The 17007-nt window shown below is 42.6% G+C and overlaps 2 protein-coding genes across 2 annotated transcripts in view; both read left to right on the top strand.

Annotated features, from left to right (window-relative positions):
- The window catches only part of smtnl (smoothelin, like), a 36665-nt gene extending 29561 nt beyond the window's left edge, over window positions 1-7104 (top strand). Inside the window, exons 8-9 of the mRNA XM_079733388.1 lie at window positions 5646-5797; window positions 6793-7104. Of these exons, the coding sequence (XP_079589514.1) occupies window positions 5646-5797; window positions 6793-6919 (279 nt within the window). The 3' untranslated portion in view covers window positions 6920-7104. The remainder of the gene's footprint in view (window positions 1-5645; window positions 5798-6792) is intronic.
- A 2907-nt stretch (window positions 7105-10011) lies between these two features.
- sebox (SEBOX homeobox) lies at window positions 10012-11342 on the top strand (the record flags this gene model as incomplete). The annotated part of the gene is made up of 3 exons (XM_079733754.1): window positions 10012-10164; window positions 10542-10829; window positions 11013-11342. Exons 1-3 carry the CDS (start codon window positions 10015-10017, stop codon window positions 11340-11342), a joined length of 768 nt encoding a protein of 255 aa, XP_079589880.1. The 5' UTR covers window positions 10012-10014.
- Between the last annotated feature and the right edge of the window lie 5665 nt (window positions 11343-17007).

Here is a 17007-nt window from a genome sequence, read left to right on the forward strand (position 1 = left end):
CCCCACGTCGAATCCCGCTGCCTCTCATGTCTAAGGTGAAGATGGAACTCTCACGTATGGAAGCGATAGGTGTGATATCAAGGGTTGAACAACCCACAGACTGGTGCGCTAGAATGGTCACTGTACCGAAGCCAGGCAAGGATGAGGTGCGCATCTGCGTTGATCTGACGAAATTGAATGAGTCCGTCAAGAGAGAGAGACACATGCTCCCGTCAGTCGAACACACACTTGGACAGTTAGAGGGCGCCAAAGTATTTTCAAAAATCGACGCTAACTCAGGGTTTTGGCAAATTCCCCTTGCCAAGAAGTCCGCCCTCCTCACAACATTCCTCACTCCCTTCGGGAGGTTTTGCTTTAATCGCCTCTGCTTTGGCATATCCTCTGCACCTGAACATTATCAGAAAAGAATGTCCCAGATACTGGAGGGACTTGACGGCGTCCTGTGCCAGATGGACGACGTGCTTGTGTACGGAGACACACAGGCCCAGCACGACACACGACTGTTGGCGGTGTTGGGGAGGCTGCAGGAGGCAGGCGTCACACTGAGAGGTGAGAAATGTGAATTCTCAAAGAGCCAACTTAAATTTCTCGGACAGATCATAGATGCAGTCGGCGTGAGAGCAGATCCTAACAAAGTGAGAGCAGTGACAGACATGGAGGAGCCGGACGATGTGAGCGGAGTGAGACGATTCCTCGGAATGGTGAATCACCTGGGGAAGTACTTACCCCATCTAGCAGAGAAGACACAGCCACTCCGGGACCTGTTGAAGAAGCAAAACATGTTTCAGTGGGGGCATGATCAACAAAGAGCATTCAATAACATCAAAGAGGAGCTGAGCTCACCACCAGGGCTGGCACTCTACAACGCAAAGGTAGAGACGGTCGTCTCAGCTGACACGTCATCGTTTGGCCTAGGAGCTGTGCTACTCCAGAGACAGGAGGAGGGCCACCTCAAGCCAGTCGCATATAGCTCAAGATCACTCACGGACAATGAGAAAAGGTACGCCCAGATTGAGAAAGAGGCCTTAGCGATCACATGGGCGTGCGAGCGTTTCTCAGACTTTCTGGTGGGCATCAGGTTCCATGTGGAAACAGACCACAAGCCTCTGGTTCCGTTACTGGGTTCAAAGAGCCTGGATGAGCTCCCCCCACGCATTCAAAGACTCAGAATGCGGCTGATGGCTTTCTGCTACTCCATCTCCCATGTGGCCGGCAAGAAGTTGGCCACGGCAGATGTGCTGTCAAGGGCGCCGTTGAGGGACAGAGGGCAGCCGGAGCAGGAGAAAGAAGTCAACCTGTATGTCAACATGGTCATGTCAACCCTCCCGGCTACGGAAAAGAGGCTACAAGAAACAAAGGAACACCAAGAACGTGATGAAATACTGAGCCAAGTGAAAGCGTACTGTAATGAGGGCTGGCCAGACAAATCCACAATAGACAAAGCTTACCTTCCATACACTCAGGTCCAGGAAGAACTATCAGTGGAGAACGGCTTACTACTAAAAGGAGGTAGGCTAGTTATTCCCAAGCCACTACAGACAGACATACTTCAGAAACTGCACGCAGGACACCAAGGCATAGTAAAGTGTCGTGAAAGAGCCAAACAATCTGTCTGGTGGCCGGGACTGTGTACACAGCTTCAGAAAGTGGTCGAGGGCTGTGACACATGTGCAAAGGAAAGAGTCAACCCCAGAGAGCCACTGCTTCCTACAAAGTTTCCTGACAGACCATGGGCAAAGGTGGGTGCTGACTTGTTTCAGTGGAATGATAACCAGTACCTATTGGTGATAGATTATTTTTCCCGTTTCATTGACACTCCCAGAGGGGTCCTGCGCCGCAATCGAAATCACCTCGTCACTACTCCAGTGGCGCCAGCAGCGCAGACCATCCTACCAGAGCCGGAGCAACCCACTGGTCAGTCAGTGACTCCAGATCAAACAGGGCGGGGCCCAGTTCAGCCAGGCAGTCCTGAGCATCCCGTACGCTACCCTGCAAGAGAGAGACAAACCCCAGGGTACCTGAAGGACTTTGTGGTTAAATAGCAGGTACCCCGGGTAAGACTGGGTGGTTTCTACGGGGCAGAATAAATCCCCACATTCAGTAGGTGGTTTGGGCAGTCAACCCCACCTTCTTAGTTCAGTTTTGCCAATAAATGTTCATATGCTTATTGTTCATGAAACATAGTCTGTTTAATAACTTTTCAGGAATGTTCGAGACTGGGAACAGTTAACCTTTTCAATATAGTCTGTTACAGTATAGTGTTGTTAGTCAGATATCAGTACAACTGATCTTAGAAAGGGGGATGTAGTGTTAATGGATTTATAGGACACGGGATGTGGTGTCTCCCCCTAGTGGTTAGGCGGGGGAGGTTGTAAACAGGCACTTGAATAAAGTCGTGCTTCAAGAGTACACGCGGGAAGCCTCTCTCTCCACTTATTTCCGAGTTACAACTTCCTAACTCTACAGTCTAGACTCCGTGCGCACCCCAAGCCCCCAGGAACAGTGCATACTTCCTCAATCCACCACTGCTCAGCGGCCAAGCCTGGTATTGCAGCTGTTTAAGCGGGCTGCGGACTGGTCCCTCGATTCAAGGGGCCCAGAAGTAGATATCTCTGTTCACTCCAATACAAGTGGGGAACAGGATTGTGTCTCCGCAAAAAATGTCTGGATATCAATCAAAGGCTCATAATTATCTTTATGCCATCTACTAAAAAAATGTTTTCTCTTTTCAAAACGCCACCTCAAGCGTTTTATTAGCCATTTTATGTTATTATTTTTTGCTAGAGAAGGAGGGGTGGGCAGCTGAAAGGAGTCATAGTGAAACAAATGTTGTTTCGGCCCGGCATTCGAGAGGGCCTAGTGCACGGCTCCGTTAACTTCTCGTGTCCGAGGTTTTCCCTTTTACTTAACATGAATGACGTTGATGGTTTTTAGTCACTGTGGTGACTTTTTATCACTAAAAGTGTTTTAGTGATAAAGGGATTTTTAGACTGGTTCAGCTGCTGCTCAATGACTCTCACGTTCCTCTGCTTGCAATCATTGCGATTCACCATGTATTGATCCATTTATTCAAAAGATCCAAAGACAAAGAACGGGTGCATTACGGTATCATTTTCATAATATTGTGAATAGCCTAATAAACATTTCAGTTGCGTTTGTATTTAATTTTTAATTTGCTTGTTTAGCCGTGTGACAGTTAACAATGTTGGTGTATTACAATTATTTACAGTGGGGCAAAAAAGTATTTAGTCAGCCACCAATTGTGCAAGTTCTCCCACTTAAAAAGACGAGAGAGGCCTGTAATTTTCATCATAGGTAAACCTCAGCTATGGGAGACAAAATGAAAAAAAAAATCCAGAAAATCACACTGTCTGATTTTTTAAGAATTTATTTGCAAATTATGGTGGAAAATAAGTATTTGGTCACCTACAAACAAGCAAGATTTCTGGCTGTCACAGACCTGTAACTTCTTCTTTAAGAGGCTCCTCTGTCCTCCACTCGTTGCCTGTATTAATGGCACCTGTTTGAACTCCTTATCAGTATAAACGACACCTGTCCACAACCTCAAACAGTCACACTCCAAACTCCACTATGGCCAAGACCAAAGAGCTGTCAAAGGACACCAGAAACACAATTGTAGACCTGCACCAGGCTGGGAAGTTTGAATCTGCAATAGGTAAGCAGCTTGGTGTGAAGAAATCAACTGTGGGAGCAATTATTAGGAAATGGAATACATACAAGACCACTGATAATCTCCCTCGATCTGGGGCTCCACGCAAGATCTCACCCTGTGGGGTCAAAATGATCACAAGAACGGTGAACAAAAATCCCAGAACCACACGGGGGGACATAGTGAATGACCTCCAGAGAGCTGGGACCAAAGTAACAAAGGCTACCATCACTAACACACTACGCCGCCAGGGACTCAAATCCTGCAGTGCCAGACGTGTCCCCCTGCTAAAGCCAGTGCTTGTCCGGGCCCGTTTGAAGTTTGCTAGAGAGCATTTGGATGATCCAGAACAGGATTGGGAGAATGTCATATGGTCAGATGAAACCAAATTAGAACTTTTTGGTAAAAACTCAACTCGTCGTGTTTGGAGGAGAAAGAATGCTGAGTTGCATCCAAAGAACACCATACCTACAGTGAAGCATGGAAGTGGAAACATCATGCTTTGGGGCTGTTTTTCTGCCATGGGACCAGGACGTCTGATCCGTGTGACGGAAAGAATGAATGGGGCCATGTATCGTGAGATTTTGAGTGAAAACCTCCTTCCATCAGCAAGGGCACTGAAGATGAAACGTGGCTGGGTCTTTCAGCATGACAATGACCCCAAACACACCGCCCGGGCAACGAAGGAGTGGCTTCGTAAGAAGCATTTCAAGGTCCTGGAGTGGCCTAGACAGTCTCCAGATCTCAACCCTATAGAAAATCTTTGGAGGGAGTTGAAACTCCGTGTTGCCCAGCGAAGGCCCAAAAACATTACTGCTCTAGAGGAGATCTGCATGGAGGAATGGGCCAAAATACCAGCAGCAGTGTGTGAAAACCTTGTAAAGACTTACAGAAAACGTTTGACCTCTGTCATTGCCAACAAAGGGCATGTAACAAAGTATTGAGATGACCTTTTGTTATTGACCAAATACTTATTTTCCACCATAATTTGCAAATAAATTCTTTAAAAATCAGACAGTGATTTTCTAGATTTTTTTTTTTCATTTTGTCTCTCATAGATGAGGTATACTATGATGAAAATTACAGGCCTCTCTCATCTTTTTAAGTGGGAAATCTTGCACAATTGGTGGCTGACAAAATACATTTTTGCCCCAATGTATATGGGTAGGGGGTTTCTTAAGCGATAACATTGAACTGTATTTTTATCTAGGCGTACATACATTTACTATGTTGTTGGTGTTCCATGAAACAGTCTTTCATATTTATGAAGTAAACTTATACTTCCATGGTCGGTAAACAATGTGCCTGCGATCGCTCAGACCTCTCGCTTATGATGCTACAATGCTAACAATGCTAGAAAACAATGAATATTTCTGCATCCGATACGTGATGAACTAGGGCGTGGCTAGGCTCCCATGATGCGGAAGCAAATCTCTCCTTGACGTTGCCCTGCGACATTGAGCGGTTTTCATTGGAAGGAATGGGCGCCATTTTGGAATCCGCTGTCCATTCTATAATATGTCCATAGTTCACCCCCGCCTTCTCCAGTGAAACAAGAAAGCCTGCGCCGTGACGAACGGGGTATTTTTGATCAAAAACTCAACTTCACTATCACACCAACGCGAACCGCTAGCCGTCATGTTTATTGTTTAATGGGAAAGAAGGGTCGCATGGACTATACGTCATCCAGCTCAGGTTGCGTAGCCGTGCGTGCGCACGTGTCGGCTCATTAGCATCTGCACCGTGGCCTGAGCACACCTCTCCCAAGTGTGCTCAGGCCACGGAATGGAAGTGGACTTGAGTACGGTTGGCGCACTCACACTAGCCAAACAATCTAGACTTGAGCACGGTACAGGTGTGAAACGGACTTAGGCACGGTAAAGATGGCCTAGTGTGAGTGCGCCCTCACACTCACAAACACACAAACAAACATGAGTGTGTGGTGTCTCATCATCTCCTCCCTCCTTTGTTGCAGAGTGTAGAGCTGCAGAACTTCTCGTCCAGTTGGAGCGACGGCTTGGCCTTTTGCGCGCTGGTCCACTCCTTCTTCCCCTCCGAGTTCGACTACACCTCCCTGTCCCCGGCCGCCCGCAAACAGAACTTTGAGCTGGCCTTCGGAACGGCAGAGTAAGAGCAACCAACGGATTTAGGTTAATGACTGAAAAGCCTAACGAACTCTAGCATAAGATCATTTCACATCTGATATAATATATATCTGATATAAAGAGCTAATAATAATGAATCGTTTAAAGCAAAATAAAATCATAATGAGTAAGTGGTTAATACAATAGCACAATAATATCCATATGTTTGATCTTATGACTCAGGGGTATAGTATTTTCCATTTGCTTAGCTTCTCAGCTCTCGATGATGCAAAGGTCAAAGGGGATTCAAATCATCTGACCTGCTCAACAAACACTGATTGTGTGTGCATCATGCGGACGCATATGACCACATGATAACTCAACATGTGGACAACTTTCAGGAATCTATAGGAGATCTTTTACCATAAAGTCTCTCTACACACTCACTACGATACTCTCACACTCACACACACACACACACACACACACACACACACAGATAACTCAACAATCCTGCAATAACAACCTACAGTGGCCTACCAGGAGGATCTACCATTCATCTTGTTGAACTGGGAATTGGAGAGGGAAGAGTTCTCTGCATGCATGTGTGCCTGTTTGCCTCAATGTATGTACACTGTCATCCACACGTCATGTTCAATAATGTATCTCTTGGATGGACTCCAGTGCTCTTGCCCTGAACACCCAGCTGTTTCCTCCCCTCCCTCCTCGCTCTTCCCCACTCTATTCCATACCATTTATATTCAGAAAGTAGGTTTTCTCCATATTTGAAATGCGTACATTAATTTCCTTTAACAACATGAAGCCCTGCTTAATCTCTCCCCAGAGACAAACATGCCACACACACACACACACACACACACACACACACACACACACACACACACACACACACACACACAGGTATAGACCTATCTAACCCAGTCTATAACACAGACATAATCAATAACCAGAACCAAACCAATCTTATATGATGGTCATTCATTTACCAATAATTGGTCTATCATTGTGTGTACTCAGGGCAAAGGCGGGCTGTGACCGTCTGATCGAAGTGGAAGACATGATGATCATGGGGCAAAAACCAGACCCCATGTGTGTGTTTACCTACGTCCAGTCCCTCTACAACCACCTGCGGAAGTTTGAGTGAAGGGCCGCAAAAGAGCGATTCAATTCCCTGCTTAAAGGGTAATTCCGGTGTAAAATGGATTTTGGATATGTTTTGTATGATAATGAGTTGAAAAGTTCGTTTTGGAGCACAAAAATTGTATATAGACGCTTTCTTCAGTTGGCTGTTTTTAGCCGATTCTATCAAAACGCTATAAACTTGGAACGATTGGGGCATTTGTTATGGTAAAAACTTAATCGCTATTTTAAACCACTTAAAAGGCTAAAAGTAGCCCGACACTTCTTTGGTAGTATAATAAGGGTCTTAACATATAAAACAAGGCATTGAAAACTTTGTAAGTGTACAGATTGTTTATTAAAAATGACATTTTATACACACAATACCGTCAGTAGATCACCCGTCTACGCCATTTTGTTTTTAAGACTCGATAAGTAGATTGGCGAACACAGAGCTTGCGTGTTGCTGACGGATGTCACAATCTCTGTGTTCGTCAATCTACCTATCGAGTCTTAAAAACAAAATGGCGTTGAAAAAATAAATAATAATAAACAATCTGTACACTTACAAAGTTCTCAATGCCTCGTTTTATATGTTAAGACCCTTATTATACTACCAAAGACGTGTCGGGCTACTTTTAGCCTTTTAAGTGGTTTAAAATAAAGATTTAGTTTTTACCTTAACCAGTGCCCCCATCGTTTTAAGTTTATAGCGTTTTGATAGAATCGGCTATAAACAGCCAACTGAAGAAAGCGTCTATATACGTTTTTTGTGCTCCAAAACGAACGTTTCAACTCGTTATCATACAAAACATCCCAAATCCATTTTACACTGGAATTACCCTTCAACATAGAAGAGAGCGCCGCCTGGTGGCAGAATGAGTACATTACCGAAGGCTGCGGTGATGTGCGTGTGTCTCAGAACGCTACATTAGGGGATTGTGTAGGTTGACTTGCTGTTTACGTGTATGAATTGATAATACAAAACATAGGTCCTCAAGCTAATTCGTTTTATGAAAGTATACAGCATTTCCTTTGGTTGACAATTTGTTATTTTGTTATGGCCTGAAATGGCCCTTTGTATTGCAAACAGGGATAAATTAAAAGTTGTTTTTTGCGATAGGCCTTGTATTCATTTATCATCAATAGATTGAATGAGCATAGGAGTGTGGGGTGTGTAGCCCATAGGTTACAATCAGGAAATTAGGAAAGGTTAGTTAAATTACAGATAGTACAATTATTATTGGAATAATTTCAACAAAATATGTATGCATATATATCCAATGTTTAGGCTATATAGCCCATCTTTTTCTTTATTTGAGACACTTGCAATCAACAGCGTTAATGGGACAGGGCCTGTTGTGTTTCCCGGAGCTCATCTCATAGTAGGTTAAGATCATAACTGTGTTAGTCTAATAAAACTAAATCTGTCAATTGTTTAAAAAATGCCTCTGTGATTTTAATCTGCACTTCGCTGTGTTCTTCACTGTTTAGGTCATAAGCCTTGTCGATTTTGACAGGCATACAAATGAAAACCACATTTATTACAAAGCATTTTTGAATCGCATCAAAGGTATTTAAATTCTGCATGAACGAGTCAATATAACTGTCAATTATCCAAGGCATAAGTATGTAAAACCATTTAATGATGTGTGTTTTCTTGGAACCCGATTTGGACTTCATGTGTGCGCTGTTTGTGTCATTAACACGTGTGTTCAGGAAGACCTCTATAATAATAATAATAATAATAATAATCAATAATAACAATCTATAGCGACCAGCATAAAGTCAATCCACTGCAGGGAGAAGAGGTGTGAGGCCTGCATTCACTGCTCACAAACCTCTTTCCTAAACAAAATTCCACATTGAAGCTACATTGTCAATATTTTTGGTCCAATGCAATTATGTAAAACCATTGATTTCATGATTATTTCATTAGGCTTACATACATTTAATTTAGGCCTATAAACCTATTTCATCTGAAAGGGAATTAGGGAAAGTCTGTACCAGAAATAATCTGTAGGCGACAATAGAATGGAATGGCAATATCTCTCAATAAGCGTATCGGAACATCATCTGATCATTGATGAAATCTGCGTTCTATGCAGAGAGATCTGCGTTCTATGCAGAGATTCATGTTTCCTATATGCCTTTTCCCCGACACGCGGACACACTGACTTCCGGCCATATCCTCCTCCTCTTATACTATCCTCTTACCCCCTTATCCTCTTCTAGAACCGCCCCCCCCCTATACTCTTCTACTAGCCTCTTCTAGATACCCCGTTATCCTCTTCTAGAACCCCCCCCTATACTCTTCTACTAGCCTCTTCTAGATACCCCGTTATCCTCTTCTAGAGATCCTCTTATCCTGAGGGAGAGGGTAGTCCTCCACACAGACCACAGGACAACACAGCGATGCGCAATTCTACCGCTGCGCACGTCATTTATCTGGGCCAAGACTCAAAGCACCCTCATCAATGTGATGCAGGGTTAGGGGATTAGAGACTCGAAGGGCCTATAGGGGGGTTGGGCCGCACCAGCCAACAACAACACCTGGACGGGATGGGGGCGTGAGTAGCAGCCCCGCTATAAGTGACACACTTCCAGTCGAGCCCTCGTATCACTCTCAGCAGGACCGGAGAAGAGACACTGGGTGGATATTTAAACTGTGATGGCTCTCTTCATGGAATCCAACTCCTCATTACTCAACTGCAAGCACAAAGAATTGGAGTTGAATGGGTTATTTGGAGAAAATAAAGGTATGTCAGAGAGGTTTTTAGTCCTATTGATAAATAATAATACATCCTTGTAACATACTTGGATTTTATTATTAATAATAATAATAATAACAATAATAGTAATTATTCTAATTATTATTATTATTATTATTATCATTGTTATTATTACTACTATAAGTACTAATATAATACATAACATTTCATGGACACCAGTCTTCCTTTCCCGAATCCACGATAGTTTTTCAATCCTATATTTTTATTTCACAAACCAAGCGTGCAGAATAGGCGGTATTACTCTTGTTATTACGAAACGTAACAAACAAAATGTAGGTTTTCCCCCCATATTGTGTTGATTATTGCAGAGCCACAACACGCGGGCTGCATGGAGGGCCAGAGGAAGCGCAAAAGGACAATCTTCAGCCGCGTGCAGCTGTCCGAGCTCGAGCAGGCGTTCGCTGTGACACCGTACCCAGACATCACCCTGCGCGAGCGCCTGGCCGAGCACACACACCTGCCTGAGAGCAAGATACAGGTGGGTGTGGCAACTAATTAACGAACCAATTAACGGCGGGTTGCAGGAGCGTGATGGCCGCCTTTACAATTGAAATATAAATCAGGCTGCCAAATACCTATTCAGGCCTTTAGCAATCTCCTTCGTTGATTCTTGCCTCCAATACGTATGAGTGTCCCAGAATGTGTTGTCTATAGGCTACAGCATAGTTTGTCTAAATAAGAACCAAATCACAACACCACTGGGTGTAGAACCCTTCTCTTGGCTGATATGTTTGTATTAAGCGTTGATAAAAGTTATTTACAGGGGAGCCGGATGAAACCAACCTGAAACCCTTTTTAAAGGCGGGGTCAGGTGGTATATGAAGGTAGAATGTGTAACAGTATTCCATTCCATAGGTGTGGTTCCAGAACCGAAGAGCCAGAAGTATCAAGACTGTCAGGCTCCCAAGGTCGTCCAAAACCATCCTGGGTGCTAGGGGAGATCCAGAGACCAATCAGCACAGAATCCAATTGCCCTCCCCTGGACAGACCACCTCCTCCACCTCCACCTTTCACACCGCCAACACCATCGGTGGCCTATTCCGTTCCGAGCAGAATCAGTCCTTGGATGAAGGTCAGCAGATTTTCTCTGACTGGCTCCAGCTCTGCAGCAACCCTGGCTTCTGCTCCTCGTCTTCGCCAGCCGTCCATCCCCACCACCACCCTCCCCATCACCATCCAAACCATCACCCCCCACCCCATCACCACCCCCACCCCCCCCAGTCTCCATATAAACTCTCTGAGACGCTTTTCTGGGAGGAGGACCCTCAGAGTAAATTGAACCACATGGGCAACTTCCCCATATCCCTCTCTGGTCTCATCCCACAGCACCAAAGCAGGCCACCCCACCATCACCACACCTCAACCTCCCAGAACCACAGGCCTGAGGACTCTGGCGTCAAACCCCCACCTGTGCTTCAAGGGCAGGCCGGAGATCAGTCCATCTATGGAGGACTCACCAGAGGCTGCAGGGGCCATAGGTCAGTGGACCAAGTGGTACCCTCCCACCCTCAGCAGGTGTACTGGGACGGATCCCAGGGACTTTGCCACCACCACCACCATCACTACCACCCACAGACAGGGCCTCAGACGTCTATGGGCTATATCTCAGACCTCATTTACAACGCGGCTATTGTCACCAACTTCCTGGAGTTTTGAGTAGAACTTAATATCCAAATAGATAAAATCATGTAGATAACTATGTTGGACTTAATGGCTTTAGCAACAGAAAGAGAAGAAGAGCTGAACCATGCCGTAAGATTATTATTCAAGTGATTTTTGTGTGAATTTCCCACAACCATTTCTTATATGATTAAAATGTTGTCTAATTCCATCAATACTTTGTTGACTGTTGTGTTATGTACTCATTTCTAAGGAATAAATGTATTTTATGTTTTGGACCATACTATTAAGTCTGTGTCAATCTTTAAGTATGCGTTTTGGTGGATACAGATGCAAGCTTACAGTATGAATAACCTAAACACTTGTTCCTACACAGGATTCAGGCTGGCACATGATATAGATTTGTCTGTTTTGTTCTCTGTGACAACAGGTCCACTGTGCATTTATGCTGTGACCTCGAAAAGTATTATATTTCCAAACACTGATTAAAAATATTATTCCATGATACAATGACAAAGAAATGTTATTATTGTACGAGAAATTATTTTTATTTTTCTATCAATGGCATCATAAGTCCTTTGGGGGGTGGGGGTTGGATGGGAAAGAGTGGGATGATAAGAACTGAATTCAATCTGCAGCTCAGGGTCTATCAGCTTACAGCCTCTGCAATTGCTGCCTGGATTTAAGTTCTTCAAGTATTACATGAGAGGTAATAATATACAGGCAGATATGACAGAGGAACTCAATGTTGGGGCCTCGGTGTCTACTGTTGGCCAGTGAGCTCAGCATATCATAATCACTTTTAATACCAAATAATCTTCAAATAAATCCTTAATCTGAGTGTCGAATCTCAGATCTTTAGTAGATACTTTCATATTTTTGTATTCCAGATGTAATAATGCAAATTTAATCCAACTGATACAACCAGATGTGTGCTTATTCACAAGACAAGGATTAGATTCTTATGAAAATATTATCCAAGCTATATCTGAGGCCATATCTGTTGGGCGGGTTCAGTGTTGAGTGGATAAAAACATTTGGGGCAGGTATTTGGCTGTATTAAATTATGTTGTTTTGACACAGACTACTTGGTGTTATTGTTTTCCATGCTGTAGCTTGAATCATGTGTGTCCTTGAGGGCAATCCTTATTCACCCATGCATCGACATGCACGGTTTATGATGCTTTAGCTCGTCCAATTCACAAAACAGATAAACACAGATCAGTAAGCAAATCAGTAAACATGACAAACCAATGGATTTATACATTTGACAGTTAAAGATAGTTCCACCAGAATGTGGTTGAGCGGTCTCTCTTCATGGCAGATGTGGCTGGAGCAGCAGCACAATCAAAGCTGTGGATTCCAACATCAACCAACGCAGACGAGGATGGCGACCAAACTGCGGGCCATCATGAACACATCTCATCCTTACCATGACACTGGACAGGCAGAGGAGTTTAGCAAGAGACTCATTCTGTCTCAGTGACCCAAAAAGTGTCAGTCTGCTACTTACGCATAGCGCCACTGGACCTTGTTTTTATTGCCTACACCCAATATCTACCCATCTACCCATTTATACTATTTTAACTATTTTAGTTGCGCACTAAATGTATATGCACACTAGGTTTCTGTTGTCTAATTGGAGTTGATGATTTTATTCTGTCTTATCTTGTTGTGTTGAAACAAAGTTATTTCCCAATCAGATGAATACAAGTAGGCTATGTAAACTATCGCTATGTAGTTGTATTCACTATTGTAGTTATTATCGCTAGACCACGTTATTCCTGGTTCCATATTATTGTTATTCCAGAAAATACTGTTTTTGACAGACGTGTCTGTGCCTCACTGAGCGCTGCGGATGTTAAATACACTACCTGCTCTCCTCTCCATTAGGCAAAGCCTAGACTGCTACACCTACTATCTTAGAACTAGAGTTATAACATAACTATCGTTCTGGTTTGATCCGGTTTCTAAGGCTTGTTTACACCGTTAAAGTTACGTCAACTATTTCTTAATGTTTAAAGCATAGATATATATAGAACACTAGATACGTCACGGCAATGTTGAGCTCCGGTCGGCTGACGGTACACCGCGGCGGCCATCTTGAATGGGTCAACCCGCTGCCTAGTGCATTACACCATATGGAAAATTCATACAAACATGAAGCAAATTTGAGCCGGGATGGCTCAGTGGATGACACTAAAAACATCAAAGTTGATATTCCATGTTTGATTCTAAGTGGTAGGAAGATTTGTTTCCTCTATGTTACACAAAAAACACTTTTTAACACATGACATTTAACTTGCCACTGATTATATCTACTATCAGAAATGTTTCTGCTGGACTCAGATGAACATTTTATTTCTCAAAAAGTATATATCTTCTTATCCATTTAGCTTTTTGGCTTATAACTCTCAAACCACTCTAACACTGCATCCCACTGGACTAGAACCAGCAACCCTCCAGACTGAGATACAACTGGAACTATTGAATGAATTTATTTCAGACATATCAAATACAAATTAAACATGAAAAATACACAACAAAAAAAAGCACAATAATAAATATTTAATAAATTAACTTCCTGTCTTCCTCATATTTTTATATAACTATCTATATACAATTTGCTTTATTTATACTATAATTGATATTTTCAATCCATACATATACAACTTAAAATACTATATATTTTATAATTTACATTTTTATACAATCCATATATATATACACACACATACATACATATTCACTTATATATACTGTATATATATATATAACTATATCTACTGTCGGTTTCCAAATCCTTGAAACAGGATGGTTTTTCCTCTGCCAGTAAAGCAAGGTTAATTTGGCTATATGATGCAGCCGTATTCGCATAAAGACAGACACAACCAGCGACAGGAGGAGGGACAGGTGATTGTCGATGCCAAACTGGCTTTCTTGGACATGGCTCCCCAGTGCAAAGACGTCCTCTGTCCCGATTTCCTCTCTGACAAAGTGGGCTACAACAACCCCATCAGGGGCTTTCCCTGGAGAGTGTTGACGTATTGCCATCTCCGCAGCTCTCCCCACCTTCAAAAAGAGAATTAGAAAATGTTAAAGCTGTGACTGTTAAAGAGGATGGGTTGGGCTGTTGGTCATTGTTGGGCAGCAAGCTAGCTGTGTATACAGAGGAGCTGATGGAGGATGTTTTGACTGACCTTTACAGTTCCTTTTGAAGGAATCTTCAGCCCACCGTTATTCCGAAGATCCAGTAGATAGTAGCTCTGGTCAAATGGGACAGCTACAGCATCTGTCACCAGGCTGGCATGGCACACATCACAGGACAGGCTGCGAAAAACTCTTTGCCCTCAGTTCATGCTTCCTTGTATTCCTCTTTTCCCTCTGCAGTCTGATTACATTGTCCCTTGCCTTAATGTACCCCTCCTTTAGGGCAAAAGGGAAACTGGACAGAGCAGGTGTGGTCCTAGTAAAAGGGAGGAAAAAACACCTGCTGTCTTATCTAACTCCAAGTGTTATTTCTGTTGGCTCGAAAACTCCCCATTGTATGTGAAAGTATTTATTACTACTCTATGAAATAACCCCAACACATGTTAAAATAATACTTTTGGAGTTGAATTCAACTGGGAAATGTTTAACCCTGAAATTTGAACAATCTTGTCATAGGCAGACATCAAAGCAAAATAATACAATTTAAAAAACCTTACATTTGAACAGATTTATTTGTAAGTAGAGCTTTATCAAGTTTTGATTATTTTATGAACAATTAATAATGTCACTGAACAACAAAAAGATGAATGTAGAGGACAGTATTACTCATCTGTCCGATCCCATCTATTCAAATAAAATGTCACACCCCCACCCCCATGTGATGGAGGAATGCACAGTGCATGTAGGGGGCGTAAATAATTTTTTAACCCTACTCACAACAAGCTGAGACTGAGGCAGAGCTGCAGGTTCAACAGGGCATCTCGCCTTGAATTCGAGGTGGTCCGGTCAGTGCTGGCTGATGGCTTTAGTGAAATAACATAATAAATCAATAAGTTTCACTGACATACAAGAAAGCCTAAATAGCATATCTACTTTTAGAAGATGAGCGAGGAAGGCAAAGATGGATGGGTCAACACCAAGTCTGGTCCTTACAGTTTGACCAGTCCGGTCAAAATGCTCTGGCTTGAAATGATTGCTGCAGAGCATGGTATCGTCACTGGCAGCAAAACCCTCTCTTTTAAGAGCGACTTCCCATTTTCTTCGCTGGTCACCAGCTTTGGGAAACCTTAAGGAATAAGAAAAAAGGCAAGAGAAGTTACCATTTAGGAGATAGCATTTACCAAAAACAATTTACATTTAAACTCAAGCTAGGGTTAAAGGGGAGCAAATCATTTCACATTGTAACGTTCACACCCCTAAACCATACATAGTTATATTGGAATAAAGGTTACCAAACTTAAGTTACAGGGGAAATTGAATTGTGTAATTAATAAAGTAAGCAGATGTTTAACCAGCGATACAGTGTTACTAGCGCAAACGATTCACTTTCACCGTAGTTCTCCACAATGTAAGCTAGCTAATGATGACTAAAACATTTACTTAAAAAATGTATCTCACCTGTGGAAAGGGATTCTCTCTGGTCTGCTGTGTACTGAACAACGGTGTACACACCCAAAAGCAGCACAATGAACTGGCATTGTTTTGTTTTTTTGAGAAATGAGAGCTGTGAACACATATATCTATGGCTGTCTGACAGTCTGAGAGTACCTACTCAAGACCCACACAAGATGGCGGCTCCGTGTGCTGCGGCTGAGAGGGGGGTGGCGTATCTAGTGTTCTATATATATATCTATGGTTTAAAGGCCCACTATGCAGGATCAGCCATCTTTTCGCTGTTTTCTCGGTTTACGCTCACACTTTTTTCTACACCAGGGGTCAGCAACCTTTTCAACATGCAGTGCCAGTTTGACATTTTCTCGTTAATGAGTGTGCCGTAAGCAACAATATATTAAAAATTAAGCTGCATTATGACACAGCGACCAAAAACATTTCCAGAAGACCTGGAATTGTACTATTTCCATATAGTCCACAATCATGCATCAACATTTTGAATGTTTTTTTGGTTGTTAAATTTGCAACATGGGCTTACAAATTATAATTACACATGTCCCATCTTAAAACTACATTTTCAGAAACTCATTCAAAAACATATTTGCACTGTGAGAAATAGAAAAAACGAGAATATATGAGAATGTTGGAACCATCCACATCAATATCTTTAAGACCTGTACAGCTTTGCAAAACCATGTGAAGGCGATGCATACAGGCCACTTGCAACAATATTTAAAATATCTTCTTCTCTATTACTCACAACATAGGTTTAAAAACTATTAATTGATCCCATTTCAGAACACTGCTTTCTGTAACTAATTTAAACATATTTGCACTGGGAGGAAATGCCCAAAACAGAATAAAGTAAAAAAAAAAAAAAAAATCGGTAGTAATGATTATGCTGCCGCATTGTGCTGTGACATTTTTTAATAATAATAATAATAATAAAATAAAAATAAAAAATAAGGTTTTTTTCTCAAGTGTGCCAATGATTATGCTGCCCCGTGCCAGTGGTGGCACGCGTGCCTAGGGTTGCCGACCCCTGCTCTACACAGTAGATATTTTACAACACTGTCGTTACAACTCGTTGACGACCCTT

Source organism: Pollachius pollachius, assembly GCF_949987615.1.
Source record: "Pollachius pollachius genome assembly, chromosome: 3".
In the NCBI taxonomy this organism is placed as follows: Eukaryota; Metazoa; Chordata; class Actinopteri; order Gadiformes; family Gadidae; genus Pollachius; species Pollachius pollachius.